Below are 26,780 nucleotides of genomic sequence, written 5' to 3'. Positions count from 1 at the left end.
ATAAATAAATGGGAAAAAAGAAATGCGGTATCAATGCATGAAAAGACATGCAGGAACCTTAAATGCATATTACTAAGTGAAAGAAGCCAATCTGAAAAGGCTACATAGTTTATGATTTCAACTGCAACATTCTGGAAAAGGCAAAGCCATGAAGACAGTAAAAATATCAGTTGCAAAAGGTTATAGGGGATGAAAGGACAAATTGGTGCAGCAAAAGGGATTTTTCAGGCAGTGAAAAATCTGCATGATACTAGAATGATAAATACATGTCATTATACATTTGTCCAAACCCACAGAATATACAACATCAAGAGTGAATCCTAATTTAAACCTTGAACTTTGAGTGATAATGATGTGTCAGTTTAGGTCTATCAATTGTAACAAAAGTACCACTCAGGTGGGGGATGGTGATAACAGGGGAGGGTGTGCAGGTATGTGGGCAAACGTATACAAGAACTCTATCTGCTCAATTTCATGTGGACCAAACTGCTCTAAAAAATAAAGCCTCTTAAAAAAAAAATACGAGAAGCACAGATGATGGTAGAAAAATAGTCCTATGGAAACAGAGAAGCAAGTATGTTATAATCATAGGAAAATAAGAAAAGAATGCAAGCTGCCTTATTAGGACCTTTATCATTCTGACTCAACCAGAGCTATCACTCTACTCACCTATTTCCCCCTACCATGCTTACGCCAACTTCTGGCCCAAAGAAGCATATCTCTACCCAACAGTCAATTTTACCTCCACACTATTTTAATGTGAACTGCCCCTACCTCTACCCCTGTCCTAGTTCCCATTCTCCCATCCTTCCCATTCTTGTCTGTTCAACTTGAATCTATCCTTCAAGGTTCAACTTCTTTTGTGACATCTCTCATCTATACTAACCTAAAACACTCTCTTCTTCCAAAAAAACATTATATTTGCATTAAGTGAATCACTAAGTTACTTCAGCCAAAATTTTATTGTTCTCTGTTTTACAGGCATTAGTCTCATCTGCTAAATTAAACTGTACTTACTCAAATGCAATAACTGTGACATATACTTCCTTTGTAGATTCCAAAGCAACAGAAACATAGTAGATATGCAACAAATATTAATCTTATGGTAAAAATGGAAATACCAGCTACAGAGCAGGAGAGAACAAGGAAGAAAAGGAGAAACTAAGGCAAACACTGAAGGAATATAAGGAAACAAAATAAATTCATATACTGTTATCAACTCACTGGGCGTCTGCTCAGGGGAACCGAGGTTTATAGAGTTGTCAGCAGTACCCACAGCCACTCCGTTGATGGAAGACCCACAGTCTGCAATGACTCCCAAGCAGGCTGAGCGCCCACAGTCCCAAAGTCGTGCTGTCCCATCTCGAGAACCAGATACCACATTCTTCCCCCGATCAACAATGGCTGTATCCAGGATACCTGACAAGAGAAAAAAAAAAGACCCTAAAATGGAGTAGGTAGTAAAGGAACTACAAGGGCAGAGAAGACATATCTGCATAAATGACTCTATTCCTTCACAAACAAGTACTGGATATGTACTACAGGCTGATGCCAGAAAAACAGAAATAAACAGAACAGGGTCCCTGTTTCCCAATGACTAGCTGCAAGAGACAGACATGGAAAAGAAGCTTTGGATTTAATTTTTAGTGGCATGTGGTTTTCTAGAGCAGTGGTTTTCAAGTTATTATTTTGGCTTTAGAACCTGTTGTTTTTTAATTAATTTATTTTTTGAAAAAATCGTTACTGGAGTATAATTGCTTTACAATGGTGTGTTATTTCTGCTGTATAACAAAGTGAGTCAGCTATACGTATACATACATATATCCCCATATCCCCTCCCACTTGCATCTCCCTCCCATCATCCCTATCCCACCCCTCTAGGTGGTCACAAAGCACCAAGCTGATCTCCCTATGCTATGTGGCTGCTTCCCACTAGTTAACTATTTTACATTTGGTAGTGTATATATGTCCATGCCACTCTCTCACTTCATCCCGGCTTACCCTTCCCCCTCCCCATGTCCTCAAGTCCATTCTCCACGTCTACATCTTTATTCCTGTCCTGCGCCTAGGTTCTTCAGAACCATGTTTTGTTTTTTTAGATTCCATGTTACCATACGCTATTTGTTTTTCTCTTTCTGATTTACTTCACTCTGTATGACAGACTCTAGGTCCATCCACCTCATTACAAATAACTCAATTTCACTTCTTTTTTATGGCTGAGTAATATTCCATTGTATATATGTGCCACATCTTCTTTACCCATTCATCTGTCAATGGATACTTAGGTTGCTTCCATGTCCTGGCTATTGTAAATAGTGCTGCAATGAACATTGTGGTACATGACTCTTTTTTTTTTTTTTTTTTAATTTATGGCTGCATTGGGTCTTCATTGCTGCGCGAGGGCTTTTCTCTAGTTGCGGCGCGCTAGGGCTTTTCTCTAGTTGCGGCGAGCAGGGGCTACTCTTCGTTGTGGTACACGGGCTTCTCACTGCGGTGGCTTCTCTTGTTGCAGAGCACGGGCTCTAGGCACATGGACTTCAGTAGTTGTAGCATGCAGACTCATTAGTTTGGCTCCCAGGCTCTAGAGCACAGCCTCAGTAGTTGTGGCACATGGGCTTAGTTGCTCCGCAGTATGTGGGATCTTCCCAGACCAGGGCTTGAATCTGTGTCCCCTGAATTGGCAGGCGGATTCTTAACCACTGCGCCACCAGGGAAGCCCAACATGACTCTTCGTGAATTATCAGTTTCTCAGGGTACATGCCCAGTAGTGGGATTGCTGGGTCGTATAAAAACTTTTTTAAACAAAAATTAAGTAGACATCCTAGACAGTTCAGTGTGAAAAATCACTGTCTTAAAAGATCCTGCTGCTTCCACTGGGAACTAATCTTAAAAAAGGAGTGACTCCTCATCTGGCCAAGATGGAGTAGTCCCATTGCTCCCAGGTCCTCTCCTTACAACTAAAACAACCTGGACATAAGACAACAAACAAGCACAAGAAGGTTGAAAGATGTAAAGAAGAAAGCAGTCCACCTAGGGACCTCAGGACTTGAAGAACAACAGGGCAATGAATTCCCTGGATTTCCTTACTGCCTCCCATATATCCTAGACAGGACACTGCAGAAGCCTCTAACATAGAACTAATTTTTAAAAAAAGGCACAAATTAAAAACAAAAAACAACCACCAAACAACTCCAAGAAAAGTCTGTTGCCTCTAGGCAGAAGACTGAGAAAAGGGTGGCCTAACGGTACAGAAAAGCTTTTTGGCAATATCCATCTTACTCAAACAGCAACAGAAAAACTGCTACCTCCCCTCTCCGAAAGAGTCAGTGGGGCTGAACAGGGAGTGATTTCTACCTCAACCCCCATGGAAGCAGGAGACAGCTCTCCAATTCCCCCCACCCAGTGACGCTGACCAGGCCCAGCAGGGTACTGTCAGCAGGAAGCTGGGCCTCTACTCTCACCCAGCACCAATGGGGGAAAGAGGTAAAACATAAGGGACAGGGAAGTAGCACTCCACTTTCCCCAACCCATCCCCTGGTGTCAGTCAGCAGGAAACAGAGCTTACAAGCCCACTTTGGAGGAAAGGAAGTAGTGCAAGTTGAGGTGATGCAAGATGGTGCCCCACTTCTACCAGGAAGGCATCAGCAAGGTCAAGGGGAAGCTGAGCTTCTACCTCACCTGTTTGCAGACAGGTAGCATGAGCCAGTGCTCCACTTTTGCCAGAGCAGTGTTAGAGGAGCCCAGCAGGAAGCTGAGTATACACATTTCCTGGGCCCCTGTACCATACCTCGACAGGGGACCACCTGCTAAAAAAGATCAAGTAAGATGCAGAGTGTTATAATATCCAAAATGTCCACAGATTTTATGATTTTTGAAGTCCTTTGTCACCCCTTATCTGACTATTTTCTATGATCCCTGGCTTCAAGAGCACCCAGTGTAAAAAGGTAGAGACAGTCAAGGACATAAAGAGTTTCAGGGGCATACATGTGACAACACAGGACTGTAGAGTAGAAAGGGAGTCTGGCCCTATGGTGATACAGGCAGGGCTAGTACTTGCTTTATTAAAACCCATTTAATTATCCTATTATAGGTGCCCAATAAACACTTGCAGGCTGAGTAATAAGAGTACCTGATCAAAGGTTACTTAGTAAACCAGTGCCCTGGCTTGCTCCCATTCTGCTCAAGATGAGATGACTTCAGATATATAAACCTTGACAAAAACTCTACAAAAACTCAATATAAGGTACAAGTGATGGATGAGCCATGCAGTTAACCACATGCCTCAACTCTCAGTGGAAATTTCACTTTGAAAGCCTTTTTCAGAAAAAAGATGAATTCATAAAAATGCCACAAATTTAAAAAGTAGCCAATTTAGGGCCTGTTTGATAAAATATGATTTTCTCAGGTGGGACCTAATTCACAGGGTAAGTTTCCAAATATATCCAATTTAAAATAAAAACTAAATACAATTTATATAGCTGGTTACAGTGGTTGGAAAAATAAAATGTAATCCTTGTACTTATATATCTACTGGATAAAGGCCATATAGATAAGCTTTTATTTATTTATTTATTTTTGGTTATATGTTGGTTTTTTAAATTCATTTTTATTGGAATGTGGTTGCTTTACAATGTTGTGTTAGCCTAGATAAGCTTTTAAAAGTAGGCTTTCCCTCAGAAGCAGATCTAAGGAGGCAACATATCTTGTTGCTATTTTATGTTTCTTATTTACAACATATTTTGTAATCATAAAGTATCCTGAGTTTAGAAAATCCACCTTTCCACTCTATCTCCATAACACACTGAGCATTCTAGCTAGAAAAGGATCTTAGATCTTTCAAGAATCTTAAGGAATCACCAATAGGAACATAAGGAAGGGGCTTCAACTCTTACTAAGCCATCAAAGATCTGTCTATGTCTTTATTGGGAAGTTCCAACCACTATTTAAAAATGCTGAGTTCCATGGAAGTGACGCAAACTTAAAAAAAAAAAAAAAGGTTCTGAAAAATATGTATCCAAGACAGGATGCTACAGCTGTAGCTAGGGAGCTATGAATGGTATTAACTGTGTACAAATTTCAACTAATACTCAGTAAAGAGCTGCCATCTAGGAAGTTTTCCTTTTTTATGAAAGTACAGTGGAAAACTATCACTCCCTCTCTAATAAAATGTCACTTACAACATAGTGGCATCTAGTGTGGGTCTCTTTCCTCTTAGGTGACAAGAATAAAAGAAAGAGGAGCCTTACAGGAGCAGGAATCTGTGAGGAATTACCTTAAGAAGAAGCTATAAAGGAGCAGGAATGCCTTTGTAAGAGAAGTAGCCATAGCTAAGACCTAGCAGAGCTGCAAAGGTTTTAGATACCAAATCAAACAGACAGAAGTCCTCAACATATAAACCAAGATGAAAAAAATCTGCATTCAAGAAAAGACTCAGCTGATTTACAGATAAACATCATAGCCAAAGTCTGGGAAATAATAATAATGTTAGATGAAACTATGACTGAAATAAGTATTAGTAAGAAACAGCAAATTTCATATTTCTAGGCAGGTTTTTTAACAAGTTTACTCTATTCAGATCTCAGAAAATAATGAGCCTTGAAGCACCTATTACTTGGAGGCAGCATATCCTATTTCAGAGAAAGTATATAAGAGTTTGAAAAGAATGCAACCTGGTTTCTCACATGTAAGCATCTTTCCTACCTTGGTGAGCAAAAAACCTCAACCAATCAACTGAAATGGTGTTTCATTTGGTCTCAATGTTTTCACAGATTATGAAAGACCTGGTGCTTATTACAAAGAATTAAGATTATGAATATATATCTCCAAATTCACCAACCTTAATTAAATGGCCTGGTCAATTAAAAATTTTCAAACTGATTAAAGTACACTTTAGAGCTACTTAGTAAACTCATATATTACAAATAGAACACTGCTTTTAGTTTATCTTTTCATTAGACAGATTTACAAAAATCTTATCTCTGCTTAAGAACACACTAATCCTTTAAATAAGTATAAAATATATATCTAAAAGTATTAGAAAAGACCAATTACATATTAACTAAGATCAAAAATGTCTACTGTATTAGAAATAACAATTTCTGCTTTTCACATTTGACAAGTATGTTAAAACATCACAAGGTTCAACTACCCTGGCAGGGTTTAAAGTATAGTGTCATATTTTTTATGAACAATAATAGCATTCAATGTGCACTTATTATATACCAGGGATTATACTAAATCCCTCATATGTACCATTTCATTTAATACTATTATCACCATTTTACATATGAGGAAATTAAGGCTCAGAAAAGTTAAGCAACTTTCCAAGGCTTCCCAGACTTTAAATGGGAGAATTAAGATTTAAAACAAGATTTGTATGTTTCCAAATCCTATGTTTTGCCACTCTACTGTACTGGCTCCCTTACTATCATGTTTCCATATACTAGAAGCAGTAAGCAAGCCAGGGACTTAATTAAGCTAACGAAAGGTTATTCTTTATAACAGATCTTTATACAGAGCTGCTCTATTAGAGTCCAGATGATTCTTTGCAATAAGCATCAGGTAATGTTCAATCCAGTCTTCCTTTTATGTCTTGCTTGCCAAGACTTACCTAGGCAATAAAAGACCATGTCCACTTCAACACTCTCTTCTGCTTCTCTTATTTAGTCACCACTTGTGAAAACACTAAAGATCACAAATGCAAATAATAATTCTTTATTGTTTTTTATGTGGTTCATGACTTTTATTGAAATGCTTCAAAATCTCAGAACTAAAGAGATTGTAAAAAAGGAGCCACACAAAGCAACTTGGAAGTCAACTAGGTAAAGACAGTGACCCATATATGCCGCTGTTATTGGAGATTAATCTTGATTTTGGCTCCATACTTTTGAAGAATGGGCAACCCCAAACCCGGGGCTCCTTTATAGAATTAACTGGAGAGAAGCATTTAAGACCTGACAGACATTAACCTGGATCTGACTTCATGCAATTTCCCCTAAAGCTTATCATTTCTGTTCAATCTAATTTAAAAAAAAACAACAAACCCTCTCAAGGAAAAAAAAGTAAGGGTGTTATACTCTGGAGAAGCACCTACCCCCACCCCAGAACTTTCTCACAAGCCCAAAAGAATGGAACAACTATATGAATAAAAGCTTAAATCAGATCAACAAACACTCTAGAGTTCAACCTAAGCTAAGTGACACACATGGATTCTTAAGGAGAACTGAAGAACACTGGGAGACTTAGGATTCATGTGGAGGGCACAGTCAATAACTATAGTAATCCAAAGGTATTCTGAAGTTAAGTGTGCACGGATGTTAAATATGCAGCTTCTTAAGTTCAACATGCAGAGCTATGCCTTGTTCACTGGAAAGGTCCCCCATGCCTTGCATCTTCAAGGTGGCCAGATCTAAGGTGAATCCCTCAGTGTTCTTCTAGACTCCTTTGGCTCCTGGATTCCCCAACAGTGCAGGCTGCTTTGACTCCTCAGACCTGTCAGTTCTTTGGACTAAACGTGAAGAAGGCTCTATATAGCCCTTCTACTCCCTTTCAATGCACCCATGTACTTAAGTTTCAGAAGAAAACCCATTTATTTGCTAAGGTTAACGTGTGTTTGCTAGATGATCTGTATGTAATCTGACAAACCATTGTAAAGAAATACTAAAACTTAAAAAAATCAACTCTACACACAAGCTATTTATAATATAGTCAGGTAGACAAGGCAAAAACACTGGGTTAAATACCATAAGTATAGGGCAAATACATAATAAATTCCCAAATGAGTGGTGTAGATGATGTGTATTATGGTCCCAAAGGAGTGATCAAGGTAAGAAATTATTTGAGGATGTTATTACATTTTCAAAAATATTCAAACTTGGGGCTTCCCTGGTGGCGCAGTGGTTGAGAGTCCGCCTGCCGGGGAGACGGGTTCGTGCCCAGGTCCAGGAGGATCCCACATGCCGTGGAGCGGCTGGGCCCATGAGCCATGGCCGCTGAGCCTGCGCGTCTGGAGCCTGTGCTCCGCAACGGGAGAGGCCACAACAGTGAGAGGCCCGCGTACCCGAAAAAACAAAAAAAATCCAAACTTGTAAAAATAAGAATGACATATTTACCATTTTTTTAAACATTCCAAATTAGGATAAAACATCTCTAAATTAACTTTTTTCCCAACAAACCAACCAATCAGTTACAGAGGGAAGATGGTCTCACTCTGTCTCTACAATCCAATATCAACAGGTTATATGGTTAATCCATTTTAAAAAACTGAACTGCGACTTAAATCCACAGGAATCGACCATCAATACCAAGGTCTATCTGATGTCTGGTGATGCAGCTGTTTGCAACACAGCTTTTACCGTCACCTCAGCCAAAGGACTAATGTGAAATAGTGGGCACACCTCTCTCTCTTTTTTCCCAGCACACAAGTAGATGATCTCCTATGGAGCCTTTTTTCCCCTTATCAATTGTCGAAAACAATGATCTATGTAAGTTAGTGAATTCTAGATAGCAATAATAAGACTGAGTAGGAAAGGAATTTCTAATCCTTGGGGAAATACCAGTTCATTTAAATGGCCAGTTGGATGAATTACTTGTGTTTTTGTGGATAACTAGATTCTGTTTCTATCTTTTTGGTGATTCATTTCTGGGGATCATTACAGAAACCTTTAGGAGAAATCCCTCTTCATACCTCCTTTGTGACCTTTGAAGGTCACCACACAGCTAGCATCTTCAGCTGACCAGATCTTCAGCTGGGCATCCATTCCCCCACTCAGAACCACAAGGCCTGATGGGAAAAACCTGCAACAATTCACATCAAATACATGTCCTTCCAATACTCTCTGGAAAAACAAAAGAAAATTCCATGCTAGTTCTCTTGTCCATCCCTTGATCTTCTCTTACCTCCCATATCCTTAGTTCCGTAAATGATATATCTACATGCTGCATTTTAAAACAAAAGAGGTCCAAAGAATCTCTTTAGTTCATCTGTATACCAGGTAATGTTCTTAGAGCTGTTGGCTCCCTTTCCTGGGCTTTGGCTGCAAATGTGAATTTGAATTCCATAGCTCTCATAGCCATCCCTAAGTCTAGTTCTACATATAAGGAGCTGAGGAGGCTTGAGGGCTCTTTTACTTGTCTTTTCTTAAAATCCTCTGTACAGGTTGGGGGGCTCAGCCATACAGTCAGTGTAACAGCCTAGCTACTCTGTCTTAGAAATGGGTCACTGAAGGCAGTTCATACCATCCACTCACAGACATTCACTAGCCTGGCTCTTCCACTGTTCCAGCCCCAATTTGTTCTGGCAAATCACCAAACTTGAGCATGGTTCTCAGATTAACAAATGGAAGAACAAAGATCAATTGAAGTGCAGTGTTCCTACATTTTCAGAATGGGCCACTCTCCTTTCCATGGCCCAGTCTAAGGTTTCTCAGACCACCCTAAAAGTGTACCCAAAGCCTTTACTCTGAGCTCTCCATTGGAAGCCTGCCAGATCTTCATGCTCCCATCGGTACTAGAAGACACACCAAGGCCTCCTCCACTGGAAATGTCCAGGCATGTTATCTGTTTAAACGACAAAACAACCAGTGTTACAAATAACGAAATGCTCTTCTTCCCTTGAAATATGTTATAAACCTCTCTCATTTCACACTCCTCTAAGACTTCTTCAAGCCTGTGCTTCCCAACACAAAGGACATGTGTTTCATATGAAGGCTGAGTTATCATCACCGATCTCCCAACAAGGCTGGAGCCAAAACCCTTTATTTCTTGAAACAAAAAACTATTCTTGTAGTCATCTATAATCTCCTGCTTCAGCTATAAAGATACTTATTCCCATATCATTTCCATAGTTTCTATCTTTTGCTATTTTATTTTAAAATTAAGATACCTCTCCTAATTCTTAGGAACCCACTTACACAAAAAGACAGATTTCCAAGATGCACCAGGATTCAAGGAAAAGTAAAGATGCTTCCAATTTACTACTTTACATTCCCTCTGTAAAATCGTAACTGTCTGTGTGTGTATTTCAGAATAAGTAATAGAAAAATTCTCAAATTCACTTATGCAATTTCAATATTAGGAATCACTTCATGAATAAGCCATGATCAGAATGTCAAGTCTCTTTCATAAATCAATACATGCATACATAATATCCCCTTTTTATTAAAAAACACCCAGTTACAAATATTCCAGCAATGTAAGACTGAGATATATAATCACAGTCATATTCCCAGCAACTATGATTCCAATATGACCTAAGTTATTTTTAAAAAGTAGGAACTTTCAACAACAAAAAACAAAAAAAAATAGGAACTTTGCCTTTAATTATTCAACCTTCCACTTTACACCTCTATGCCAATTAAGCCATAATGAATAGGTCTGGCAAAAACTAAAGGGATATATGGGTCAACTCTAACACTTCCTAAGACTTTTTCTTCTTTATTTTGGTTCCTCAATAAAAGGACCATTAACTTAATTGCAGTTCTTTTAATTTTAAGGATTATGACAACAATTAACATTTATATCATGTTTTATCATTTATAAAACATTTTTAAATACACTGAATCATTTGATCCTCATAATAATCCCATTCTGCTCCTAGCTTCTCATCAGTGGATACTGCTTTCACATTCTAGTGTAGGAGACATTTCTCAGATCTATCTTTCTTCTCCAACACCACTGCTACCACCCTAATCCTGGGCCTTAAATCTGACTACCAGTACTGTCAAGTTCAACTCTATTCTGGCTCCCCAACTACATGATGAGCTTTATAAGTGTCAGAACGATGTCCAGCACTTTCTCACACAAATCACAGGCTATGTACACAGTAACTATTTAACAAATACCTAATAACAGTTTGGGAAGAGGGATGAAGCAGCTCATCAACACTAGATAAGAAAGTAAAGCCATCTGACCTATATCAATGAGACCAGCTACTGTCCCCATTCAAGGGCCCCAGAAACAAAACATATTTAAACACTTTCCTACTCACTCTGAAATCAATTTAATCCCTAAAGCAATACAGCCCAACCTCTTTCCTGACTCAGGCACCATCTATCCAACTGCCTGCTAGGCATCTATCTTTGGCTTTATAGTGGACACCTGAAACTTAACATGTCCAAAATAGAACCCTTATTTCCCCTGCTCCCTACCAATGCAACTACTTGTCCCCCAAGTAAATGACACCAGAATTTACCCAATTCTCAGGCCAAAATTTTTGGAATTATCCCAACTCCTCATTTACTCACATCTTATATCCAAGTCATTGGCAAATCCTGTCTGGACCCACACCCTAGAATACAGGCTCTATACCACAGTTCTATCCATTACTATATAGCCCCAGTGCCCAGAAGAGTATCTGGAATATAGTAGGTGATTAATAAATGGGTGAATCACCTAATAATGAGCTCAAATAAGAGAAAGGGAGAATAAGAAATAGAATAAATGAACAATTAATGATTTTTTTAAAAATGACCCACTCCTCAAAAGGTAAATGGTTTTCCCAACTCCCCAAGGAGTTCACCACTTCCTCCCCCAGTGGTCTTCAGCTTCTATGTTTATATTGGGTTGGCCAAAAAGTTCGTTTGGATTTTTCTATAACATCTTACGGCAAAACCCAAATGAACTTTTTGGCCAACTCAATGTATCATAGTGGTTGTCAACCAGGGGCAATTTGTTTCTGGGGGGACATTTGGTGATGTCTGTAAACATTTTTAGTTGTCACAACTGGGGGCGGTGTCCAATGGACAACTTGTAGCTAGAGGCCAGGGATGCAGCTAAACATCCTACAGTGCATAGAACAGTCCCCTACAAAAAAGAATTATCTAGCTTAAAATGTCAATACTGCCAAGGTTGAGAAACTCTGATATATGATTTGGTACCCTCTCAGTTAATATACTCTTCCTGGAAAGGATAGGGATATTGTGTTATTTATCTCAGTTACATATCTTTGGGGCCCTAGTTCCTAGACCGAAAAAGGAATTAAGTCTGAACTATCTATTCTTCCAAAGTGATAGAACACTGAAAAGTAGATTATACATCATACCAGTTGTCTCCTTCCTCCAGATTTTTATTAAAGAGAAAGAGGAAAGAGAACTAACATTTATTGAATAGCTAGCTATTATGTGCCAGACATGTAACAGACACTACTCTCATATAATCCACTCAAAAATCTTTAAGTATTGGTGAGAAATCTGAGGTTTAAGAGGTAGTTTAATTTCCCCAAGGTGAAAGAGCAGAGCCAGGATACAAACCTAGGTCAGAGCCTAAAGCTAAAGATCTATTCCTTAGTTACAGCAAAAGAACAGACAGATCAATGGAGCATTCCTAAATATTGGATAAAGATGACAATTCAGAGACCTTCAAAATGGTGGAGGAGTAAGATGTGGAGATCACCATCCTCCCCACAAATACATCAGAAATACATCTACATGTGGAACAACTCCTACAGAACACCTACTGAAGGCTGGCAGAAGATCTCAGACTTCCCAAAAGGTATATATATTTCTTTCCTTTCTCTCTTTTTGTGAGTGTGTATGTGTATGCTTCTTTGTGTGATTTTGTCTGTATAGCTTTGCTTTTACCATTTGTCCTAGGGTTCTGTCTGTCTGGTTTTTTTTTGTTTGTTTTTTATTTTTTAGTATAGTTTTTAGTGCTTGTTATCATTGGTGGATTTGTTTTTCGGTTTGCTTGCTCTATTCTTTCTTTCTTTTTTCCCCCTTTTTTAATTACTTTTTAATCTTTTTATTTTTAATATTTTTTTTATTTTTTATTTTAATAACTTTATTTTATTTTTTCTTTCTTTCTTTCTTTTTTTCCTTCCTTTTCTTCTAAGCCATGTGGCTGACAGGGTTTTGGTGTTCCGGCCGGGTGTCAGGCCTGTACCTCTGAGGTGGGAGAGCCGAGTTCAGGACATTGGTCAACCAGAGACCTCCCAGCTCCACATAATATCAAATGGCGAAAGCTCTCCCAGAGACCTCCATCTCAATGCTAAGACCCAGCTCCACTCAACGAACAGCAAGCTACAGTGCTGGACACCCTATGCCAAACAACTAGCAAGACAGGAACACAACCCCACCCATTAGCAGAGAGGCTGCCTATAATCAGAATAAGGCCACAGGCACCCTAAAACATACCACCGGATACGGTCTTGCCCACCAGAAAGACAAGATCTAGCCTCTTCCACCAGAACACAGGCACCAGTCCCCTCCACCAGGAAGCCTACACAATCCACTGAACCAACCTTAGCCACTGGGGGCAGACACCAAAATCAACGGGAACTACGAACCTGCAGCCTGTGAAAACGAGACCCCAAACACAGTAAATTAAGCAAAATGAGAAGACAGAGGAATGCACAGCAGATGAAGGAGCAAGGTAAAAATCCACCAGACCAAACAAATGAAAAGGAAATAGGCAGTCTACCTGAAAAAGAATTCAGAGTAATGATAGTAAAGATGATCCAAAATCTTGGAAATAGAATGGAGAAAATACAAGAAATGTTTAACAAGGACCTAGAAGAACTACAGAGCAAACAAACAGTGATGAACAACACAATAAATGAAATAAAAAATTCTCTAGAAGGGGGCTTCCCTGGTGGCGCAGTGGTTAAGAATCTGCCTGCCAATGCAGGGGACATCGGTTCGAGCCCTGGTCCGGAGAAGATCCCACATGCCATGGAGCTACCAAGTCCATGTGCCACAACTACTGAGTCTGTGCTCTATAGCTCACAAATCACAACTACTGAAGCCTGCAAGCCACAACTACTGAAGCCCACACACCTAGAGCCCATGCTCTGCAACAAGAGAAGCCACCACAATGAGAAGCCAGTGCACCACAATGAAGAGTAGCCCCCACTTGACACAACTAGAGAAAGCCGCGAGCAGAAACAAAGAGCCAACACAGTCAAAAAATAAAAATAAGTAAAATAAATAAATTAAAAAAAAATTCTCTAGAAGGAATCAACAGCAGAATAACTGAAGCAGAAGAACGGATAAGTGACCTGGAAGATAAAATAGTGGAAATAACTACTGCAGAGCAAAATAAAGAAAAATGAAAAGAATTGAGGACAGTCTGAGAGACCTCTGGGACAACATTAAACGCACCAACATTCGAATTACAGGGGTCTCAGAAGAAGAAGAGAAAAAGAAAGGGACTGAGAAAATATTTGAAGAGATTATAGTTGAAAACTTCCCTAATATGGGAAAGGAAATAGTCAATCAGGTCCAGGAAGTGCAGAGTCCCATACAGGATAAATCCAAGGAGAAACATGCCAAGACACATATTAACTAAACTATCAAAAATTAAATACAAAGAAAAAATATTAAAAGGAGCAAGGGAAAAACAACAAATAACATACAAGGGAATACCCATAAGGTGAACAGCTGATCTTTCAGCAGAAACTCTGCAAGCCAGAAGGGAGTGGCAGGACATATTTAAAGTGATGAAAGGGAAAGACCTACAACCAAGATTACTCTACCCAGCAAGGATCTCATTCAGATTTGACAGAGAAATTAAAACCTTTAGAGACAAGCAAAGGCTAAGAGAATTCAGCACCACCAAACCAGCTTTACAACAAATGTTAAAGGAACTTCTCTAGGCAGGAAACACAAGAGAAGGAAAAGACCTACAATAACAAACGCAAAACAATTAACAAAATAGTAATAGGAACATACATACTGATATCTACCTTAAATGTAAATGGATTAAATGCTCCAACCAAAAGACAGACTGGCTGAATAGATACAAAAACAAGACCTGTATACATGCTGTCTACAAGAGACCCACTTCAGACCTAGGGACACATACAGCCTGAAAGTGAGGGGATGGAAAAAGATATCCCATGCAAATGGAAATCAGAAGAAAGCTGGAGTAGCAATTCTCATATCAGACAAAATGACGTTAAAGACTATTACAAGAGACAAAGAAGGACACTACATAATGATGAAGGGATCAATCCAAGAAGAAGATATAACAACTGTAAATATTTATGCACCCAACATAGGAGCACCTCAATACATAAGGCAAATGCTAACAGCCATAAAAGAGGAAATCAACAGTAACACAATCATAGTATGGGACTTTAACATCCCACTTTCACCAATGGACAGATCATCAAAAATGAAAATAGGGCTTCCCTGGTGGCGCAGTGGTGGAGAGTCTGCCTGCCGATGCAAGGGACACGGGTTCGTGCCCCGATCTGGGAAGATCCCACATGCCGCGGAGCGGCTGGGCCCGTGAGCCATGGCCGCTGAGCCTGAGCGTCCGGAGCCTGTGCTCCGCAACAGGAGAGGCCACAGCAGTGAGGGGCCCACGTACCGAAAAAAAAGAAAATAAATAAGGAAACACAAGCTTTAAATGATACATTAAACAAGATGGACTTAATTGATATTTATAGGACATTCTATCCAAAAACAACAGAATACAAATTTTTCTCAAGTGCTCATGGAACATTCTCCAGGATAGATCATATCTTGGGTCACAAATCAAGCCTTGGTAAATTTAAGAAAATTGAAATCATATCAAGTATCTTTTCTGACTGCAACGCTATGAGACTAGATATCAATTACAGGAAAAAAATCTGTAAAAAATACAAACACATGGAGGCTAAACAATACACTACTTAATAACCAAGAGATCACTGAAGAAATCAAAGAGGAAATCAATAAATACCTAGAGACAAATGACAATGAAAACATGACGACCCAAAACCTATGGGATGCAGCAAAAGCAGTTCTTAAGACGGAATTTTATAGCAATACAATCCTGCCTCAAGAAACAAGAAACATCTCAAATAAACAACCTAACCTTACACCTAAAGCAATTAGAGAAAGAAGAATAAAAAACCCCCAAAGTTAGCAGAAGGAAAGAAATCATAAAGATCAGATCAGAAACAAATGAAAAAGAAACGAAGGAAACAATAGCAAAGATCAATAAAACTAAAAGCTGGTTCTTTGAGAAGACAAACAAAATTCATAAACCATTAGCCAGACTCATCAAGAAAAAAAGGGGGAAGACTCAAATCAATACAATTAGAAATGAAAAAAGGAGAAGAGAAGTAACAACTGACACTGCAGAAGTACAAAGGATCATGAGAGACTACTACAAGCAACTATGCCAAAAAAATGGACAACCTGGAAGAAATGGACAAATTCTTAGAAAAGCACAACCTTCTGAGACTGAACCAGGAAGAAAGAGAAAATATAAACAGACCAATCACAAGCACTGAAATTGAGACTGTGATTAAAAATCTTCCTACAGGGCTTCCTTGGTGGCGCAGTGGTTGAGAGTCCACCTGCCGATGCAGGGGACACGGGTTCGTGCCCCGGTCCGGGAAGATCCCACATGCCGCAGAGCGGCTGGGCCCGTGAGCCATGGCCGCTGAGCCTGCGCATCCGGAGCCTGTGCTCCGCAACGGGAGAGGCCACAACAATGAGAGGCCCGCGTACAGCAAAAAAAAAAAGAATTAAAAAGTAACTTATAAAACAACATGTACTGTAAAAACCTGTTGTGGTAAAATATTTATAAAGAAAAAAGACTGGATCAAGTAAAATAATGATATGTAAAGCTTACCATGTGCTGGCACATAGCAGGTGATCAATAAATGTCAGCTATTACTACTATGATTATTATTTTTTAACTTTTTAAAATCGAGATACATTAATATACAATATTATATAAGTTACAGGTGTACAAAATAGTGATTCACAATTTTTTAAAGGTTATATTCCATTTATAGTTATTATAAAATATTGGCTATATTACCTGTGTTGTACAATATATCCTTGTACCTTATTTATTTTATACATAACAGTTTGTACCTCTTAATCCCCTACCCCTATTTTGCCCCTCCTTATTTCCCCCCCCCAACACTGGTAACCACTACTTTATTCTCTATATCTGTGAGTCTGTTTTTGTTATGTTCACTAGTTTGTTTTATTTTTCAGATTCCACATATAAGTGACATCATACAGTATTTGTCTTTCTCTGACTTATTTCACTTAGCATAATGCCTTCCAAGTCCACCTATGTTGCTGCAAATGGCAAGATTACTATGATTATTATTAAGTGCTACATAACAAAAGCTTACAATAGTTATCTTTAGATTATAGAAATGAGTGATTTTCACTTTTACATTTCCTAAATTTTCATCACTAAATATATATTTGTTTTGCAATAAGGATAAAAACAGCTATTTTTGAAAATGTACCAAACACTAAGAAGAAGTAGGCTTTAATACAATCAGTTTATTCACCTATTTCTCATTTCTGCTTCTAAAAAGCTTACGGTAGTAGAAAGGGCTTTATCACAAAGACCTTTGAAAATTATCCCTCAATATGCTGTACTTGGAATTTTGAGAAAATGCCCCTTCCGTTAGGCAAAGGGACAGAAATATGAGCAGTGGCAAATTACTCAAACATCAACTACTATCATCATTATCCAAAAGCTGGTAAGTAGCTCTGGTAAAACATATATAAGGAAATTTCATACAATTCCTTTATTTGAGATTACCAGTGAGTGGATTTGTATATTTATTCTAAGTGGACCCAAGTACCAGTTTTGCCAAACCTATCACGCTTTATCAGCTGTGTCATCTTATAATGCAAAGTAAATGAAAAACACATTAATTATGAATATGTTTATAGCACTAGACAAGCATGAAAAATTAACATGTTATTATATTTTCTCCTCATTTTATCAGAATACTTACACTCTTTGTATGAATTCTGGAAAAAGTAGTATATGGTGCCAAAAACTTCGAAGATGCATTTTCCTTTGGACATGAAATATGAATGCTTTTCTAAACAGAGAAGGAAAAATGAAATCCATCAGTAAAGCTACTCCAAAGGAATTAAAGCTTCTTAAAGAAAACATTAGGACAAAAGAACACTCTTACCTTTTAAGTGTACCCTAATCCTCCTTCCCCAACCCAAGACACTATCACTCCCCTACAGATCAGCAGTCCTCTTACTGCAGAGGGCTACAATGTAATTTGGTACTGCTGAGCCATTATGCTTTTATGTTGAAGAAAACTGTTCCATAGAAGACAAACCAACAATAAGATACAAATGACAAACACGAGAACATTAATTTTCATAAGAAAATCTAATACCAGTACTCTCAGTCAGCAGTGTGGCAAGGAACAGTACCAAGAGTTGTGAAAAAACAGCACCAGCTCCCGGGCCTAGGGCTGAAAAGACTAGTCTAAAAGTAAACTTGCTGCCTATAAAAGAACTTGCAGAAAAAATGTTAGACTACTGACGTGTATAGTTACCAGAGTAAGAAAGTAGGTAAAGTAAATTACGGTACACTCACACAATGTGTAGGCCCTGGTCAGGCTTGTGGTGCTCATTCCCAACTAGGACTTAAACTGACTATACATGTTCATAGACTGGTCATCACCAAATAGCTGTCTTATGATTTCCCACGTTTTGACTAGTCATTATCACATATATTTCAGCTACTATAGCAAGATAACACTAGTGACGTAGTAGTAAATTACACCTAGAACCAGATGTTAGATTCAAGTGACATGACTTGCTGAAGGCAGACTGCAACCATTTAGGGTAAGTATGTTGGTGTTTCAAGGCAGAGGTATAAAAGGCTTGGTAAACATCGCCTCAAGGATTCTTGCAGTACAACAATCCCTTACTCTAATTTGCAGAATACTAACACCATCCCCTAAGTGTATATCTCCTACACAGAGCTGAGGAGCTGCTCTCACCAGATGGCCCCTAACCTGTTATCTCTTCTGCAGTAGTACTTGAAAGTTTCTGGAAATTCTGCTGGACAATGAAAATGCCTTCAATAATCAAGATTTTCTGAACCTCTTTATGAGGCTAATCTATGTACAACAAGCACAGTCCTCATAGTTCATTAGAAAGAACAGTTTCAAAGTTATTCTCATCACTGAAAATCAATATATTCTTATTACAGGTCTTCTCCTTTAAAAAGAGAATTAGATTATCTATACAAACAGTACTTTCTTAGCCAGTGTATCTATGCCTGGCTGCCTGCAGGCCTTTCATTAAATGAGTTTTTGTTTCTAACCACATGACAAAGCCCATACAGCTGCAAGAGAGGTGACCCGGATTTGGAATTGTCTCCTGTACCTGAAACTAAAGTGTCAGCTAAACTTTCCTGGCTAAATATTCATACCAAGCAAGGATATGAGGAGCTCTGAAAGCTCAGTGTTCGAGCCTCTGTAAGAACTGTGTTTGCTCTCAGAAGACTATTTCTTTGGGGCTAATTATGTAAAAGATTTCAAGAATCAGTGGTTTTCTCCTGCTTATCGATCCTGCAAATCACCCTTTAACCGTAAACAGACTATGAAGGAAGATAAAAGTTGTTACCTTCCAGCAGTAGAGAATCATGCTGTTAATGAAAAGATATTAAAGAAAAGCTGCAGGAGATATCAAAACAGACAAAATTCAGTGTGAGGGGGAAGTGTGAATATTCCACATTAAGATAAAATTAAAAGTCAAACTTTTTATCTTTCCAAGTTAGGTTTTTAAGCATAATGACAGATCTGTATAATAGAACACTGTAGCAACATCAAACAGCAAAGTGACTCATGGCAGTTAGGAAACAAATGAACGTTCAACCATAAGCATTTACTGTCTGACTTAGCAAGTACACTGCAGAAATTAGTAATGATATTGGAAAAGGTAAGCTTTGTATCACAGCCTGAGTACAAAGGGAAGAAAGGAAGTCAGTGCCCAGGCTGTGGATGGATACCGGCAAACACCTGGAAAAAATGTAGGCTTGCAAGGTGGTGTCATACTTGAAGTTAATAGAACTGGGTTTTAATTCTGACATAGTCTAACTAGCTTTGATTATTAGGGGTTAATTAACCTCTCTGAATCTGTTTGCTTATCTGCAAAATGTAAATTTAAAATGCCAATCCCACAGGATTGTTATGATAAACAATAACTCACTTTTAATATCTTAGTTTCTTTCATATGCAATTTCACTCCCCACTAATCAGCCTATGAGGTAGAATACTGTCTCTGTTTTATAGATGAGGAAACTGAGGCTCAGGTAACTAAATTATTTGTTCAAAACCATATTGCTAGTAAGTGTCACAGTAACTAAGACTTGGACTCAGACCTTCTGGTACTTTCTACAATACTGTTCATGAAAAACAAATATAAAATATATAATAACATGTAGCTTATTATTTTGCACAGAGGGTAATGAATGAACATCTGCTGAAGATCTTATGTAAAAAACAAAGTATTCTCTACTCTTGTCAGTACACCTGAAATATTTTACAACTAAAAAAGCTTAATTATACACACACCAAAAAAGGCCGTTTCACCCTTTGGGAATCATCTCACCAGAGCACACTGACTGCTGCCATCAGAAAGAGGAAGGAGGGCTTCCCTGGTGGTGCAGTGGTTAAGAATCCGCCCGCCAACGCAGGGGACATGGGTGCAAGCCCTGGTCCAGGAAGATCCCACATGCCATGGAGCAACTAAGCCCATGTGCCACAACTACTGAGCCTGCGTTCTAGAGCCCACGAGCCACAACTACTGAAGCCTGCATGCCTAGAGCCCTGTGCTCCGCAACAAGAGAGGCCACCACTATGAGAAGCCTGCGCACTGCAATAGAGAGTAGCCCCCGCTCTCTGCAACTAGAGAAAGCCCGCGCGCAGGAACGAAGACCCAACGCAGCCAAAAATAAATAAAAATAAAATAATTAATTTTTTAAAAAAAAGAAAGAGGAAGGAAAGTCAGATCATGAGTTCTGCAACTTACATGGCCACCTACTCACCTCAAAGACCAATGAGAAAAACAATTAAGTACTACTAATACAGGTCTTCACCAAGGTGTGCCCAGACACATTATAAAACTACGCTGTACAATATGGTGGGTACTAGCCACATAAAGCTACTGAGCACTTAAAATGTGGCTAATGCAAATGAGTAAATGAATTTTTAATTTTATTTAACGTTTAGCTTAAAAACATACTTGATTCAGTTACTGGAAAACTTTTTAAGTACATTTGGAACTACTTAGATATGTGAATCTGTTCTCAACTGTAAATTTTTTAAAACCTAAATACATATCAAGTATTTCCAATAAAAATTTAGAGTCTGGGAGTTCCCTCGTGGCACAGTGGTTAAGAATCCGCCTGCCAATGCAGGGGACACGGGTTCAAGCCCTGGTCTGGGAAGATCCAACATGCTGCAGAGCAACTCAACCCATGCACCACAACTACTGGGCCTGCGCTCTAGAGCCCACGAGCCACACCTACTGAGCCCGCGTGCCACAACTACTGAAGCCCGCGTGCCACAACTACTGAAGCCCGCGCACCTAGAGCCCGTGCTCTGCAACAAGAGAAGCCACCACAATGAGAAACCCGCACACCACAACGAAGAGCAGCCCCTGCTCGCCGCAACCAGAGAAAGCCTGTGCATGGCAACGAAGACCCAACACAGCCAAAAATAAATAAATAAATTTTATATTAAAAAAAATTAGAGTCTGAATTGAGATGTGCTCTAAGTGTAAAATATACAGAGAGGATCTCAAAGACTTAATTAAAAAAACTATCTCTAATAATTTTTTATATTAATTACAGGTTAAAATAATACTTTAGATATACTGGGTTAAATAAAATACATTATTAGAATTAATTTCACCTGTTTCTTTTTACCTTTTTTAGGAGGCTACTAGAAAATTTTAAATTACACATGTGGATACACACTACTATATATAAAATAGATAAACAAGGACCTACTATATAGCACACGGAACTATATTCAATATCTTGTAATAACTTATAATGGAAAGGAATATGAAAAAGAAAATAAATATGTACATACATAACTGAATCACTTTGCTGTACACCTGAAACACTGTAAATCAACTATACTTCAATAAAAAAAATTACATATGTGGCTCACATTCATCTATTGGACAGCACTGGTATAAGGGAAGTAAGAGGAAGTTTGCATCTAAAAGCATATGTATATATAAAAGAAAAAGAAAACTCTTGACATTCAAAGGCAGTAAAAGCTATGATTATTATACAAATGAAATGGAGATGACACTGATACGCAGATAACAGTATAAATCTTTAAAGTACGTATATAGGTACTACCATAGTTTTGGACACAGTGCTACCTAGAAGACATAAAAACCTACCTTGTTTATTTCATTCACAATAAATCCTTCCGAAGCTGTAACCTCTGGGATGCCATCAAGGCCAATTCCTTGACAAGTCAGGCTGCCATACAAAGTTGGTTTCCCTATATAGCACAAAAAAGCATGTCTCAAAAAAATAAGAAGAATTAAACATTTTTCTCCTTGAAGACCCAACTCAGGCATCTGTATAAATGCGAGGAAATTGGCTCATGAAAGAAAAGCAGGCACTTGTGTTAAAAGTGAGGTGAAGTAGAAAGAGCACTAGTCTAGGCAAACCTAATTTGGAAGAAATATATTCAAGGGCTAAAAGCCAGGAACAAAGATTTTGAGATACAATATAGTATTTGTAGAGAAAACTACTAGAGTAATCTCAACCTCAGTTTTACTGGCTGTGAAATGGAATTCTACCAGGACGAAAGGTGAAGATGAACATGAACGTATGCATTTATCCACAGTATATACACATAATACAGACTAAAGAGTTAAGCTTCAATAACTGGAAAATTTGCTTAAGTAGGACACTGCTTTTGCAGTGATATGGGCTAAATAAGGTATTATCCTACACATAAACATATGTAGATGGTAGAATGGAGTTAAAAACATTCTATTCTTCTTCTGCACTTTATACATACACTTCTGCAACAGCCCATAACACGCTGTTTACATTTCTGGCCTCCCCACCAGACTGTGAAGTCCTTGAGCTCAGAAACTAGCAAGGTGCTACAAATTATTCAGTTAAGTAACTTGCACCAAACTGAAATTCTAGGAGTAAGAGGGAAGTAAAAACCATCATGGATTCATGCAGAGTGGGAGAGCTTCTTAGAGAGGGTGGGACTTAAGTAGGATCTTGAAAAAAGATAGGACTAGGCCAAAGATAAGGGAAAGGAAACCCCAAGTCAGGGAGGGGTGTGTCAAGAATAAGAAAAAGTCACAAAGAACAAGGGGGAAGGAGGCATCAATTAATATACCAGTTTGGTAGTTGAAAGATACTAATGGAGTAACTCACAATCTAGGGTAGAAGTATGGACTAGAGAAGATCTAGTGAAGTAGGTTTTGCAGAGAAATGGCATGAAATTCTAGTTCAGAAAGATGCCACAAAAATAGGATTGAGTGAACTCTGCTTTTTGTCACATTTCATGATTCCCTCCTGACTTCACCAACCATCCTATGAAGTTTAGCCCTTTTGGTGCATTATTTCAACCAATCCCCTGTCATCACCCTCAATGACCTCTCTACACTTGTAAAGTCTCTGAAATGATCTCAGTCTCAGTATTTTGTCTATATAACAAAAGTGTGAATGATCCAACTACTCACCTTCTACATTTCTACATGTAGGCTGCTGAGTGCAGATACAGAAAAGGACACAACTGTGCAGACTGGCACCACTACAATTTACCAGTTTCCAAACTCTGCACAGTTTTGCAGTCCTTTTGCCCCTTTTGTTCCCCAGAGCAGCCAATTCTTATAACACCTAGCCTGCCATCAAATCCTTCTTCCTTCATAACAGCCAAAAATTGGAAACAATTCAAATGTCCATCAACTGATGAATGGACAAAAAATGTGATATATCCTTACAACAGAACATTACTTGGCCGCAAAAACAAATGAATGCTACAAAATGGATGAACCTTGAAAATGTTATGTTAAACGAAAGACATAAAAGGCCACATATTATGATTCTATTTATATGAAGTGTCCAGAACAGGCAAATCCATAGAGACAGAAAGTCAATTAGTGGTTGCTAGGAGCTAGGAGGAGGGCAAAATGTGGAGTGACTGCTAAAGAGCACAGGGTTTCTTTTGGGGGTGATGAAAACATATGGAATTAATGGTGAAGACATACAACTCTATGAATATATTAAAATCCATGGCATCGTACACTTTAAAAAGACAAACCTTATCATATGTGAATTATATTTCAATACAGCTATTATCTAAAAAAAATTAGAATGCTAATAGTACCTACCTGATACGGTTGTGAGGAACAGAAATAATGCATGTAAAGCATCTAGAACATAGATAGCACATATTTTATTTCGCAGAAAAAGCTGACCCTACCTCCAACATCACAAAGAAAACTGAGGCTATAAGATACTCTCACATTTCCATATTCATGTATTTGCATTTATCTACATCTACACTTACCCTCACCTTCTTTCATCTTAGGCTTTTAGACTTAATTCAATCTCCTTCTCTCTCCTCTAAGACAATGGTTTTTCCATTAGTCCTTCTCTTCTCTACCTACAACCTATATTTTAATTGCTCTCCAATTAGTTCCCATCTTTAAAAATAAAACAAAAACCCTTGATTTGTAAACCTTCTAGCTACCCTGTCTTCTTCGATGCAGCATCAATTTCCTCAAAAGAAAATTCTGTTTAAAACTCTAGTTCTCATAGAAATAAAATATCTTATTATAAAAAGATATCAAAGGTCTCTGAAATGACAAATAATCAGTAAAACAAAGGAAAATTTATAAACCTTGGGAATGATAAATGGCAGGGTGAGGTGACCAGGTGTTTTACTCTGATGCCTAGAATGGTGGTAACTTAAGAACTGAGAAAATCAAGGAGAACCTGTTTGACAACAGAAGTGCTCAGCTTCAGGTTTTGGATTTGATAAACTCAAGATGACAGTGAGAGCTTTAAGCAAAAATGCATAGCAGACAACTACTCAATGTCTGCTTGAAACTGAAGAGAGGTCAGAACTAGAGCTATAGATCTAGGAATCATAATCAGGAAGGTCACAACTGAAGCTATAGAACTGCTTAGAATACAATAATATATGGCTAAGAGACTGATTAAGAAGCATCAGCAATGTCTCCATGAATAAGTCTGTGGCTTCCAAATGGAAAACCAATCTGAAGGTCTTCCCCTAGAATGGAGTTGCAGAATCATTACAGCAGAGTGGTCAAGAACATTTGAAGACTCTTAGCACTATGCAAGAACTTTGGGCTAGGAGAAAGGAAGCTCTCTCCTAGGGGTAGTAAATCCTCTTTCTCTAAAGAGAAGGCATATAGATTTAAGGACATTACCTGGGGGGTGACAGCTCAGCCAGGCCTCCCCTTCATCCTTCCTACGAAGAGAGACAAAAACCTAATTAGGCTCACTCAATGTCAAAAAAGGATGGTACTGATGCAAGGGAGAAAGATCATATAATTTCTAGTTTGGCCACAGCACTTAGACATGATCGAGTCTAACATCTCATCCAGGCACAGACAAATTTTGTTTATTTGTTGAAGAAATATTTGTGGATTAAGTGTTTAGTGAATAGATCTGCTGGTTAAATGAAGCTCAAGTATTTCATCAAACATTTCATGAAGGGGCTTCCCTGGTGGCACAGTGGTTGAGAGTCCGCCTACCGATGCAGGGGACACGGGTTCATGCCCCGGTCTGGGAAGATCCCACATGCCAAGGAGCGGCTGGGCCGGGCCCGTGAGCCATGGCCGCTGAGCCTGCGCGTCGGGAGCCTGTGCTCCGCAACGGGAGAGGCCACAACAGTAAGAGGCCTGCGTACCGCAAAAAAAAAAAAAAAACAAAAAACACACATTTCATGAAATACTTATGAGTTGCACAATCTTGGTCAAAGTTACTTCTTGATTCTGGTCTTGCATTCTCTCAAAGGCACTTGGTGTGGCCCTCAATAAATGTCACTGGTCTTCCTTTTACACACTGTGTTGTAGTAAGCAATGTGTATTTTATTTCAGCCCACTTAGAAAAGTGTAAGTTTCTTAAATGCAGGAGACTATGTTTTATTCATCGTCACCATTGTTTCAATTTTAAAAACGTATAATAGTTGTCATTCATGGCACTGCTGTACTCATTCTAGTGCCTAGCATAATAACTTGCACAGTATATGATTAATATATGTTAAATAAATGAATGGTTTGCTGTGCATTCCAATTAAGCTGTTTCCTTTTGGAGGGCAGGAACCACCCCTTAACTTTAGAGTACACATCTGAACTCCGCCGAGCATCTAGGTCAGAGACTGGACATGGTAGGCGTTACACTGTTTCCTGAAAAGAACTGTACAATATGACTAATATACCACAAGGGGTCGAGGAGCATACAAAGACTCCATCACACAATCAAAGACAATGTGGTGGTGGAGAGTACTGGGACTTTTGCAAATAACTGAGGACCAATAAATATTTGCTAAATGACCATGACTACTTGGCCAAAAGTCTTCCTGCCTCCCAGTTTTTCTGTCTTTCTCCAACTCATTGATCCTATTCTGTCTCTGAAATCACACGGCGCATATGTGTTTCCTCGGCCTCAGCCCAGCTCTTGCGAGAACGAAAAACAATGACCATGTGGGTTTCAGGCTTCATTTTCTAGACCCAGGGTTCCCTCAACAATTGATGAGGTAACCCCTACGGATATCTTGGATCGGGCATGGCTCTCCTTAACGTAAAGACAACATCCGCTACCCGCCTCTTCCGTCCCGGTTCTGGACCTAGATTCACCTGAGAGCCTGGGCCCAGTCGCTCTGAATCCTCAAAGGAACCGCCATCTTGAAACCGCCTCCACCAGCCCGCGTCTTCCGCTCTTTCACGGAAGTGGGTCCGCGCTTAGGCGCTGCGTCGAGAACGAAGGGCGGGATCTACACCGAGAGGCCACCAATGAAAATGCGCGGTGGATCTCTT

The 26,780-nt window shown here is 38.9% G+C and overlaps 1 protein-coding gene across 2 annotated transcripts in view; it reads right to left on the bottom strand.

Annotated features, from left to right (window-relative positions):
- The window catches only part of PAAF1 (proteasomal ATPase associated factor 1), a 63,763-nt gene extending 37,049 nt beyond the window's left edge, over positions 1 to 26,714 (bottom strand). For both annotated transcript variants that reach the window (XR_009542459.1, XM_060159984.1), the window contains exons 1-7: positions 26,601 to 26,714; positions 25,170 to 25,210; positions 22,140 to 22,243; positions 17,702 to 17,791; positions 9,460 to 9,558; positions 8,687 to 8,837; positions 1,225 to 1,419 (exon numbers count right to left, since the gene is read on the bottom strand). Coding sequence is in view for 1 of the 2 variants with exons in the window: in XM_060159984.1 (XP_060015967.1) it covers positions 1,225 to 1,419; positions 8,687 to 8,837; positions 9,460 to 9,558; positions 17,702 to 17,791; positions 22,140 to 22,243; positions 25,170 to 25,210; positions 26,601 to 26,647 (727 nt within the window). In the remaining variant the exon portion in view is untranslated. The remainder of the gene's footprint in view (positions 1 to 1,224; positions 1,420 to 8,686; positions 8,838 to 9,459; positions 9,559 to 17,701; positions 17,792 to 22,139; positions 22,244 to 25,169; positions 25,211 to 26,600) is intronic.
- Between the last annotated feature and the right edge of the window lie 66 nt (positions 26,715 to 26,780).

This window comes from Lagenorhynchus albirostris, chromosome 9 (genome assembly GCF_949774975.1).
Source record: "Lagenorhynchus albirostris chromosome 9, mLagAlb1.1, whole genome shotgun sequence".
Taxonomy (NCBI): domain Eukaryota; kingdom Metazoa; phylum Chordata; class Mammalia; order Artiodactyla; family Delphinidae; genus Lagenorhynchus; species Lagenorhynchus albirostris.
Note: the sequence above shows the minus strand (reverse complement) of the source record. Positions and strands in the feature narration are given on the sequence as shown.